This window comes from Boleophthalmus pectinirostris, unplaced genomic scaffold (assembly GCF_026225935.1).
Source record: "Boleophthalmus pectinirostris isolate CB_2022bp ecotype Guang Dong unplaced genomic scaffold, ASM2622593v1 HiC_scaffold_5, whole genome shotgun sequence".
Classification (NCBI taxonomy): domain Eukaryota; kingdom Metazoa; phylum Chordata; class Actinopteri; order Gobiiformes; family Gobiidae; genus Boleophthalmus; species Boleophthalmus pectinirostris.
In genome coordinates, this window is record NW_026571404.1 from 22,356,491 (window position 1) to 22,368,624 (window position 12,134).

The 12,134-nt window shown below is 38.2% G+C and overlaps 3 protein-coding genes across 3 annotated transcripts in view; 2 read left to right on the forward strand and 1 right to left on the reverse strand.

Annotated features, from left to right (window-relative positions):
- Positions 1–1,361, forward strand: part of aftphb (aftiphilin b) — a 4,556-nt gene extending 3,195 nt beyond the window's left edge. Inside the window, exons 7-8 of the mRNA XM_055162861.1 lie at positions 121–234; positions 317–1,361. Of these exons, the coding sequence (XP_055018836.1) occupies positions 121–210 (90 nt within the window). The 3' untranslated portion in view covers positions 211–234; positions 317–1,361. The remainder of the gene's footprint in view (positions 1–120; positions 235–316) is intronic.
- Positions 1–2,020, reverse strand: part of abch1 (ATP-binding cassette, sub-family H, member 1) — a 25,516-nt gene extending 23,496 nt beyond the window's left edge. The window contains exon 1 of the mRNA XM_055162860.1: positions 1,916–2,020. The gene's annotated coding sequence lies outside the window, so the exon portion shown is untranslated. The remainder of the gene's footprint in view (positions 1–1,915) is intronic.
- LOC110156804 (actin related protein 2) lies at positions 1,977–10,773 on the forward strand. The gene is made up of 9 exons (XM_020921032.2): positions 1,977–2,136; positions 3,068–3,178; positions 4,295–4,510; positions 4,607–4,679; positions 5,298–5,434; positions 5,516–5,665; positions 7,638–7,783; positions 7,922–8,054; positions 9,108–10,773. Exons 1-9 carry the CDS (start codon positions 2,089–2,091, stop codon positions 9,276–9,278), a joined length of 1,185 nt encoding a protein of 394 aa, XP_020776691.1. The 5' UTR covers positions 1,977–2,088; the 3' UTR covers positions 9,279–10,773.
- Positions 10,774–12,134: the final 1,361 nt, after the last annotated feature.

Genomic DNA, 12,134 nt, shown 5'->3' on the forward strand with positions numbered 1-12,134 from the left:
TGATCAAGTTTAGTGTGTAGGCAAATATATACTTCGAAAAGAAAAACAAAACAAACACATGTGTACATTGTTTTGACTGAAGTTATTTGATTTAATTTTAACTAAATTTTTCTTCAATAGGGACAACTGGAGCCTATCAAGGACTCATTGTCACCTGTACATTTTTCAGGACAAACTAAAGTGACAACACATAAACCTATGAGTACCTAAGACAGCTCACTGGGTTTATTAAAGGTACTACTAAACAAATAAAAAGCTACAGGCAAATTAGTCACTAACTACTACAAAAAAAACAATACAATATCTCTTTTTCCAGGATTACCTGTGCCCTGTGCTGAACTGGAGCAGTCAAAGCCTTAGCAGTTCTCAGGATGGTACGTCCCATTTCTATGCCCCACTCTTTTGGATACTCAAAGAGTCTGTTGTTTGGCAGCTTATATTAATCTTGGTCATCCTGTTTTACGGTTTTTCCCTTCTGAGGTTGCTACAGCAAATCATATGGCTCATATAATACGCTGTGAATTCACTAGCTCTTAATTGTAAAGAAAAAAAGAGCTACCTCATTTTCAATAAAAAATAGGTACAGGTGCTTTATGTCACTATGCCATACTAACTGTCTGTTACATTCATGTGAGTTTGCTGCTAATAATACAGCTAATTTCACAAATTTATATACAACTGTGCCCTGAAACGTCACTTTTACTTAATGGACAAATCAGCAACAATAGTTTTAAATGGCCTTTACATATATTTATTTTCATAATGATTTATTGCAATCTAACCAACCAACCAAAAACTATTGTGCACGTTTTTAATGATTCCATGTAGAGATTTGGTTTGATTTGAAATTAGATTAATGTTAAGAGTAAGACCATCTGAGTACAGCATTAATGGTAGCACTGTTTGGCATGCCAACATTTATAAATGTGTATTCATTTGTAGCATGTAAACATGTACAATAGAGAATATGTTATTAAAAATAACTGAGGCCCTGAATATGTAGTCTTTACTCAAGATGCAAAAATTGTAATGGGCAATAGTATACTGCAGAGGGCAGCAGCAGAAGAACACCCATTTACACATACACCTGTACTCAACCATTGAACAACCAATAAAGTGCATTGAAATAAAATGAAAATAATTAGCCCATTAATACTTATTTATGGGGAAAAATACAAAGAATAACTCAGTTGAGATAAAGATAGTAAATATGACAACATATTTTTTATTTTAGTTGTGCCTTCATTGCTGTAAGAGTTTTTCCTATTTCTATCTTCGGACCTATTATTTTGTTAAGACTGTCTAATGTACTGCTGTAAAATACTTGTGAATATAAAATAAATTTGATGATTTCTATTATAGCTATTTGTTTCTGTTGGTTCTTGATTATTACACTTCTGTTTTGTGCTTTCTAAATAATAGTGATAATAATTTCTACCCCCATCATTATTATGTATTAATAATGATGTGGGTAGAAATGATTAGTTATCATTCATACATTAATACAATTATTAAACATTATTAATACATAATAATTATGGTAAATGTCACCAGAGCTGTCCACCACCTCTTTTTGCATGTATGTATTTATTTTTAATAATAATAATAATAATAATAATAATAATAATAATAATAATAATTATTATTATTATTATTATTATTATTATTATTTATAATGCTCTTAACCAGATGAGGCATTTGAGCTTCTTTTTACGAACCAACATATCCGAATCATATTTCAGCTGTAGAATATCCTAACTAAATTAATGAAGTTCTTCATTTTGCCTTTTTCCTCAGTTCATATTATGCCTATACATTTTCGTGTTATGGGCCTACAAGCGTAAGGAAAACATACATATTAACCAAAAATTATAATACAACTAAAAGGGTATAACATTTAAAATGGTAAACCTACCAAATCTCTATGTATCTGTCTTTTTATTTCGCTTATGATGGTGGGCAGAGAGCGGCGGACTGCCGAGTACCGGATGCGCACCCTTCCCTTCCTCTCAGCCGGGCTGCCGTGTCTTCCTTCCGGCTTGTTGAAGAAAGTTGAGGGAGGTTCAGCGGTAACTGGGCTTTTACACAATGGACAGCCAGGGAAGGAAAGTGGTGGTTTGTGACAATGGAACCGGGGTACGTCTGCCGATTTTCTTATAACCTTCGTCTTTGTGATTGCTGTTTATCCGGGACCGTTTTTATGAACGATTTGCTGAAACAGGAAGTAGGGCTTCTGTGCTAGCGTCAACTGGGTGTGTAGCTGGTTAGCAGGTTAGCTACATTTTCATTCATCCAACCGTGCCGTCAAACTGCAAACAACAGCTTTGTAAGCGCGTTTTTATCTAAAATACAATTAACTATACGTATTTGTTTTATTATTCCGCATGTTTTAATTTTAGACTCGAAAATCGGTCAATCTTACTAAAGCCCTGGTTGTCATGCTAAAATAGTTAGCAGCTGGTTGGCCCTTTTTTTTACTCGGGTTTATCAGCTGGCTGTTACCGGGATGGGCAGCTTGAGGCCAGCTGACATACTGGTCACTTTTTATTCTTGTGCTTTTTTGCAGTCCTCGTAATTAGGTTTGATAAGTCTCTGGATAGAGTTTGCGCTAATGGCTAATGATGCCACCAGGCCTGCAAACCCAATTACGCAATGTTTTGCTTCAGTTTTTTAAATACCGTAGCAGTGAATTGATTGCTTTTACTTATGATCAAAGATAATTTATATGACTTCTTATTGCTCAACAAATTTAGGGCCCAGCCTTCGCTGTTGGTATTAAGCGCCTGCTGCTGCTGATGAAGTAGCCTGTGCGTTACCTTTGTATTATTTAATCATATTGGCTGTATTTTTAATGAATAATTCATTTTCTTAGACGAAACCTGTCTTGCTCAGCAGTTAAGGAGGATGTTAGCTCAGCACGGAGCTAAGTAGAGATTTGAGGTGAAAGCAGCCTCTGTGTGAATAAGCAGTTGAAAGGAAGTGACAGGGTGCACCGCAGCTCAAGATATCACCTCAGAGTCCTGTTTCAAGACCACCTGTACATCATCATCTTCACTCTTTTTTCCAGTTTGTTAAGTGTGGCTATGCAGGCTCAAACTTCCCTGAGCACATCTTCCCTGCGCTTGTTGGAAGGCCCATCATCCGCTCCACCGCCAAAGTTGGAAATATTGAGATTAAGGTATGACCCTGTCCTGAATAAGAACATTGTCTTTTGGAACACAAAAAATGGTCATCTCTGATAGAGAAACTGCAGTTTAAAATGGTGTCTATTACAAATGTACAAAAACTAAAATATATAACTTGCTCATTAATTGTTTTAGCATATACCCTTTCAGCACCTTTCCTGTCTAGTTTCCCTTATGTTTATATATTTTTTCAATGTCTGCTTCCCTTTTCCTTTTATGTTTTTGTTACTCCCCCTGCTGAAGTAGAATTCTCAGAAGATGGTAAGTTCAGGTTGGTGTGTGCCTCCTGTCCTTGCCTGCTGCAGGAAGCTGTCATGACTTTAAGTTTATCTTAAAAATGCTGTATTTAATTTTTATTTTATATTTTGGGATTGTGGTTTTTATTTTTTATTATTGGACCTACAGTTATTTCTAGTAGTTGAAGGTAACAAAGAACACAGTAATAGCCTAGCAGCTTCAGCGCTCTAACTGAAAGCTGCTGAAAAAATTTGATTATTTTAATAGATGCCATTTTCTATGAGCTTTTATTACTTTACATTGTAATACTTGGAATAAAAAGCTTTTGTAACAGTTTGACCCATTCTGTGGATGCTTGACAGACAGTTGAGAGACGGAAGCACATGTGCTTTTCTTTTAACTTTTTATTGAGACCATATGGAGGCAGTACATAGAGCTGGTACTTTGTTAATGCCAAAGCACACAGGATGAGCTCATAAAATGGCTGTCTTTGGTGGGCTTTTGATGTTTCCAAATGGAACATGAGATGCTTGACTGTGTGGCTAACACAAAACGCTAACCCAGAGTTGTTTATATTTTCATGCTGCTTGCATGCAGCCAGTTTGAATGGTACTAAAACGAGTGGTTACCAAAGCTAGAGGAAATTTGGTGTGCCTTAAGGAGTATGCATGGAAACGAGCCTTAATGTGCATGCAGGAAAATGGTTTCTTAGTGAAGGTATAATATGGGTATAATGTGAGAATCCGAAACTTATTTTTTACAACCAATATATCTAACATCCTCTATGTGTGTGTAGTTAGACTTGATCGTTTTGCTGCTAAGCTGCTAATGCAAAGATACATTTTAACTGCTTTTCCTGAACTTTTATTTAGGACCTTATGGTTGGAGATGAAGCTAGCGAACTTCGTTCCATGCTGGAAGTCAACTACCCCATGGAAAATGGTATTGTTAGAAACTGGGATGACATGAAACACTTGTGGGACTACACATTTGGCCCAGAGAAGCTCAACATTGACTCACGCAACTGCAAAATCCTTCTCACTGAGCCTCCTATGAATCCTACCAAGAACAGGGAGAAGATCATTGAGGTATGATTCATTCCACACTAGTACTAGACTAGATTTAGGTTTATCCTTTGTTAACTAGCATACTAAATCTTGATCCATTCAACCTTTTATTTTTAGGTAATGTTTGAGACCTACCAGTTTGCGGGAGTCTACATTGCTATTCAAGCTGTGTTGACATTGTATGCTCAAGGTATGAGATCTTGTTTGATAAAAGAAAAGTTAAATAATAAAAAATAATAAATAAATGTTATGTTTATGTGTGGGCACTGGATAAGTGCACATTAGGGAATGCCTACAAACAAGTTGATATGGTGTTACCACAATAATGAATAATAAACATGGCCACAACAATAATCATATCTCATCATACTTCAACATTTATGTATTTTCTGACCCTGGGTAAAAACTGACAAATATGATTGTTAATAAGATAAACAAAAACAGACCTGAACAAATGGCTGCTACTCCCACTACAATGTTTGATCAAGCTGATGTATTTCACCAAGTGCAATGACCCCTTGTGGTGACTTATGTTACTGATCCCATTTTGATATGCTATCTGATGTAAATATAGCTGATAAACAATAATATTGTAGCTAACTCATTCCACTGGCACAATAACCAAGAGCAGATTTAAACCACAAAAGGTATCCTAAATTGCCAATGTGTTACAGAAAACATAAACATGAGCTGCAATAAAGCGCAGAATGAAACACTTTAGTATTTAGTTTGCATCTGAAATTATTTATTCAACCCCCCCATCAATATAGTAATTACAGGCCTAAAGCTATCCCATCTTTTGTTCCAGGGCTACTCACTGGAGTGGTTGTGGACTCAGGGGATGGAGTGACACATATCTGTCCAGTGTATGAGGGCTTCAGTCTGCCACACTTAACAAGACGTTTGGACATTGCAGGCAGAGACATTACTCGCTACCTCATCAAGGTTCCTACACAGCCATTTAACTCATAATTTATTTACGAATCTTCTCTGCACACCTAAATCTGTTTTACCTTGGGTTTCCAGTTGTTGTTGCTGAGAGGGTATGCCTTTAACCACTCTGCAGACTTTGAGACAGTGCGAATGATGAAGGAAAGGCTGTGCTATGTTGGTTACAACATCGAACAGGAGCAGAAGCTTGCGCTGGAGACCACTGTCCTAGTAGAGTCATACACGGTAATTATACTTCAGTTTATCTTTTAAGTTTCATGAGTGGTCAATTATAGTGTGCTCTTATAAACTTGTCATTTTAATAGGTGTAAATATGTGGTCTACAATTTATTCCATTACAGTACATACCATAGACTGTATAAAGAAGTGGTCTAAAGTCCAATTTATGGTTGTGCGTAAAATTGTCTGTGTTGCCGTGACCCCTTCCACAGAGCGTCTGCGTGTCTGCGACAAATGTGCAACTCCAAAATTTTCTAATTATGTATCAAAATGCCACAGACGGCAAGGGAAAGCGATACAGACAATAAGGCCTGTGATTGGTCCACTCTACATCCATACATTTCTGGTACTCTGCTTCACCGCTTTGTTTTGTATATATGAACGCAATCCCAGCCTCCTATCTTTGCGGCGTATAGATCTTGACGCAGAACCATAAATCAAAAACGACGGCAACAAGGCGACAGCAGCAGTGTGCATCAAGTCGACGCAGAACTATAATTCGGCCTTAAGGGTGACGTCACCTGTAGAGTTTGGCTCCAGTCAAATGAAGCTCACAGGGCTAGCAGTCATAGGAGAAAATTTGGAGCCAGGTCCATCTTACGAATAGGAATTTATTTATTTACAAAATAGTAAAATAAAAACACCAGGTTCATGTAGAGCGGGTTAAAATGAACATTTCAGGACCAAAATGACAAGGCTTACTGCCACAGTTACAGAGAGAGGGGTGACAATTTTCCAATGTAAAGTCAATTAGAAATTGAGTCCATAGAGCAGAGTTGATAGTGTTTGGTACATACATATTTTATTCACAACTTACTTTTGTGACTGATGAGGATGCATATTCACATTTTGTTTTGTCTCTACTTTGTACAGTAGGATATAAATATGTAGATTTTGGCCTACAGTTTAAGAAAATGTTTAGTTGCAAATGTAGTTTTAGTATTTCTTCTTTCAAAACTGGCAAAAAGTTGTTCTTTTCGAACTATAGCTATAGGAACTTTCGGATGTATTAATTTGAGTCCACATACTGAAGCATAATATTATTTTGGTTTCATGTTGACGACCACATGGCCACTGGTAGCTACTCCTTGAGGACAGGGCAGTGCTGCTGACTAATGTTTTGAAAGGACTCAAACATATGGTGGATAGTGCTGCTCCACCAGACTTGGGTGTCTTTCCAAAGACGTTTTCCATGCTGCAAGAACCACAAGTCTAAATGCAGAGGCTGGAGTCTGTGTTGTACACGCCTCAGTGGGCACATGTTGTGTCTCTGTACGGACTGTGACGAGTGTGTTTAGATGGGCAGGTATTCATCACATTGTGGGGAGTGAAGTTATAGGTATACACTGTCGCTTTGTGGAGCCCAAAAATCAGATCCCCATGAGATAGATCGTTCAATATCTGATCAACTATGTGGTTTAAAGTTAAGGTTTACGTTTATGGTTAGGCTAGTAATAATTATGGTTAAGGTTAGATTTGTCTTTAGGAAATTAATGCAATGCAATGTAATGTCCCCACAAAGCAGCTTGGAAACCCAACTTTTGTGTGTGTAGATATGTGAACACGTGTGTGCGTTTAAACAAGGAGGCCAATGTCAGAGTGGTGCTGAACTGTGTGACATCATTTCCTGTGTAGCCACTTTGCGGCGGTGGCTGGGCCTTGCTTCCTCCCTCTGCCCTCTCAATGAAGCCCTTCATAGAAAAACTCACACATATATTAGCATGCACTTTTGAATTTAAGTCTGATTGCATGAGTTTTATTTCACCAAATTAAATTTATTAGTGTACCAAACGGACATAGATTTAAGTATGACCTTTAAGCTGATGAGAAGAATAGGGTGTCTTGTTCATAGCACATGAGCAGTATCTTCTTTCTGTATTTATACCCTTAGGGTCTTTGTGTTTATATGGTCTCAACTAAATCTGTGCTAATACTTTTCTCCCTCTCCTTTTCATGTATTCTTCCCACTCATCTCCAGCTGCCAGATGGCCGTGTGATCAAAGTGGGAGGAGAGCGCTTCGAGGCTCCTGAGGCACTGTTCCAGCCTCACCTCATCAATGTGGAGGGTGTCGGTGTGGCCGAGCTCCTCTTTAACACCATCCAAGCTGCCGACATAGACACTAGGTCAGCATTACTTTAAACAAAAAAAAAACTAGAATATATATTTATGTAGGTCAAAATAAAAGTGTACAGTTTTTAGGACATTGCATTCTGTGTGTAAACTTTGCCTATTCTAAGTGTTTTTTTGTTTTTTTGTTTTAGGTCTGAGTTTTATAAACATATTGTGTTGTCGGGAGGATCCACCATGTACCCTGGCCTGCCCTCACGACTCGAGAGGGAGCTCAAGCAGCTTTACCTGGAGCGTGTGCTCAAAGGAGATGTAGACAAGCTTTCAGTAAGAAACTAGTCTCTAACTTTGTGGAATTAAGAGCTTTAGTAAAATTGAATTCAGTTATGGTTAAGGAGCGACAGTATCCTTGTTATTCCCTGATTAATGACTGGCTATAGGTGCAAGGGTTTTAGTAGTGAGACCTGAAAGTTGCATTTCCATTTGGCTGTCGTCATGGGAATTAGCAAACCAATTGAGATACTCGTATGAGGCTCATTCTGCTTTTTGATTGGATAATTCTCTGACGACATATAAAAATTGAGCCATCATGTGCATTGTTTTTCTAATTTAGTTTAGGTCAGCATTAGAATTGTTGCATTTGCCTTGTATCGCAAATAGGTAATGTTTAAGTACCTTTTAAAGTGGCTTAAGTGGAGTTACCGATTCGGGGGAGCTTTACTGTGAGTGATATCTAACCAAAACTTGTATCAGGGTTTTGGCTGACAAACTGAAAACTATCAGCAATCAAGTTGTAACATTGGAATGAGCAGTAAAGTCTTGCCAATGGTTTATTTAAATCCGTGATTTTAAGTGTAGGCCTAAAACAGGGCTGCATAAATAATGTTATACAGTACATTGTGTAAGTGGGCCCAGGTTACATTGCACTGAAATGGTTGAGAATCCCTTGCTTTAAGCTATTGTTGTCACTAGTGTTCCTGATGAAGCAGTGTCCACTAACCACCACCAGGTGGAGTTAGAAGCCAGCTCTTTTTCTTTTATCTTATTATATTTGTCTTCTTTTATAATTGTACTTATTAAGTTACTATAGTAATCTTACTATGTTAAATCAAATTGGTTAGTACTGGAGCACAACTGTTAAAAACAATACAGGGATGTTTAGATGTGTTCTGCAGCAATCTGAATTAAGTGTTGTAATTTGTCTTTGTGAGTTTTGTCAATTATCGATGCAAGTGTTTATACGATCATGTTATCATAAATGAAAGACTGAAAACATCCTCAAAGGTGAATGTGTAACAGAAAATCAGACACGAATGATTGAGCCACCATTGGTTGCCCCTCACTGTCAGATTTTTGATTGTGTCCTGTTGCTTTTTGTAGAAATTCAAGATCCGAATTGAGGACCCTCCGAGGCGAAAGCACATGGTGTTCCTGGGGGGAGCTGTGCTGGCTGACATCATGAAGGACAAGGACAACTTCTGGCTCACCCGAGAAGAGTATCAGGAGAAGGGAGTGCGTGTGCTGGAGAAACTTGGAGTCACCGTCAGATAAAGCATTGGATGGACAGACCATACAGCCACACACCTACAATACACCCACCCACAAACCCGCACACACACAGACACACACACACACACACACACACACACACACACCACATTTCACATTACAACCATTGGAGAGTATATATCTACCTTCCCCCCCATGTTGGGCGCAGAGTGTCCCCCTAACTGGTGGGAACACGGCCTTCACCTCCCTGCATCTCGCCTCTTTCCTGTCCCCCCACTGTCCTGGTCAGGGGTTGGCTCACGCTTCCCTCTCAAGCCCTGAAAAGTATCCTCCATGTTTGCCGATCACACACAAGCCTCTTACTTTCTTTTTAGTAGGTTTAGAAGGGCTAAGGTTGCCCTGCTGATGTAATTTGGAGTCGGAATTATTTATGTGTGTTGTAGTGGTGATGGTTAAAACCAGGAAGTTAAGTTGGATGTTCACTCTGCTTGTTTGCTTACCACTTACACAAGCAGACAACCATTATTTGTTTAGTAAAAAAAAACAAAAAAACATTTTGGTGGTAAACTGCAGATGCCTCAACCACTGCATTATAAGAAAGTTAAGTTTAAATCTTTAAATAAAAATAAATTTGTGGAGTGGATTAATTAATGAAGAGTTCTAAGGAAATGTTATAAGATCACAATCAGGGTCCACATGAAACAGCCACGGGCCGCACTCAGCGTCTGTTTAAGTGTGCTGATCACATTTTTATGTCGGTTTTTATAAATGATATCATGAATTTTCTTGTGGGAGGGGTTCCTCTTATTTGCTTTCTTTTGGGTGTATGAGTTTATATCTTTCAATAGAATTTTTTTCCATGACTTTTTGTTGCTGTGCACTATTACCATTGTAAATGGAGTACATTTATGTAACGAGTTCCTCCAGGTTTTTTAATGAAGAATTGTTAATTTCGATAAGGGACATATGCACAAAGTAAAGCCCTGAACTTGACAACAGCTGTGCGACGGTACTTCAGGTTTAGGGATGTGCTTTTTTTTCCACTTTGTTCCTTTGCTTTGCTTCTGCCTCCTCTGGGTTGAATACTGAAAATGGGTGCAAGCATTTGCCTCTTATGTCACGCTATATGGCACCTCTGTAGTTACCTATCTAATATCTTCAGATCTACCAAAGCATGGAGGCAGATAACTGTTTAAAGAGTTTAAACTATTAAATTTGAACAAGTAATGCCACAAAACAGTATTCTTGTGTATCAATACTGTTTTATTCTGTCTCTTAAGTATGTTTCCCAGTCTTAAATTCACCAACAGTTCGCATCATGCAGACTGGAGGCACTTCTATTTTGAGTAAAACAAATATATATTTTTTCCTCTTTCCATTGATTGTCTATCCAGTGCCAAGTGCAGTTATTGTTAACTGGATCACTCTATGTCTATATGTCTTTCTATTTTGTCATTTTTTTATTTTCTTGTGTTGTTCATAGCATAACTGCCTAACACAACGCTGATTTAAATAAAGAAAAGTGATTTATAAGGAATTCAGTGTTGTATGATTTTTATTTATCTTTTCCAGTATTTGTTTTTTCAAGAAAAGAAATACCTCAAGTGTTTTTCTAAAGAACAAAGATTTGTCAACTGATAAATTTGGCAGCACTTTTGTTCAACTAAACACAAAAGGATTCAACACTGGGACACAGAAGGAGGAAGTGGAAATGGAACGGTGGCAGAGCCCTGGCGCCACCAGAGGAAGAGGCTCTGTTTCCGAGCCTCAAATAAAGATCGCACCCAAACTCTTCCGGACCTGTTCCATTTTAATCCTGGACACTTCCCGTGACCCTGAACTGTTGCCTCTGACAGTATTTGAAGTGTACTCTGCATCAGCATCACACACCTAAGTCAAATGCATCCTGTGTAGAATTGAATTGAACATAACTAGATGTTCTTCTATGGACACAAGACATTAATTTTTTTTCTTTACCTGTATCACTAACATGTCCACAAAGAAGACTTCAGCTGTATATTTTTTTCCACTGGGTGAGAGTAGTTTTTTTTGTAAAGTTCTGATCTCAAGTGTCCAACAAATTTGAAAAGTACAAGTACATTTTAAAACAAATGGGCTTGCTCATGTTCAGAGATTTCAATTCTGCTGAACAATCGTGTTTTTTGTGTAAATATTTTTAAATGGTTGAAGTAGAAGACAAAAGCACTGATCAGGGTAAAGACAAGCTTAGTAAACTGCTGAAAGAATTGAGTGGCAGAGCTGTGTGCACCCAAAGAGGGCCAGACTGACCCCATTACCAGAGCAGATATCTTAAATGTTTGCACATGTGGACTGTGATGCTGTTTAAAGCTGTGGAGCTGCTTTGCAGGCCCCCAAAAGCCCTCGGGGACCTTTTTTCTTCTCTACCCCCTCCTCTGTTGTGCTCCATCATTATCGCCCACATGCTTTTCCAGAGACATCCTGAGCGAAACAGCCCCACGTCTTCGATGGCTATCACATGTTCCTGCTGTGGAGAGGCAGAGGGGAAAGCAGGATTCAGACTTAAGACTGGAGTTTTACTAGGACAGTGTTTCTTAAACTCCACACAATTCTACACAGGGTACCAACTTGGAAACATTTATCCAGAGATGATTAAAATAAAATTAATTGCTGTCTTTAGAACAAATATCAGATTGGACTTTATTATTTTTATGCTGAGAATTCTAATAAGCAGGCTTACTAGACAAAACCCACATGCCACGGGTGATACTGCGACCCACTATAGTGAGGGAAAGCTTTTTGAATCATAAATAAAAACTAATGGATGTACACGGACTCAAGATTTCTGTTTTCTCTCTTTATTGGAGGTGGAAAGTAAGACACACATTTTCACTGTTTTTCTCATAGACCTGGCCACTC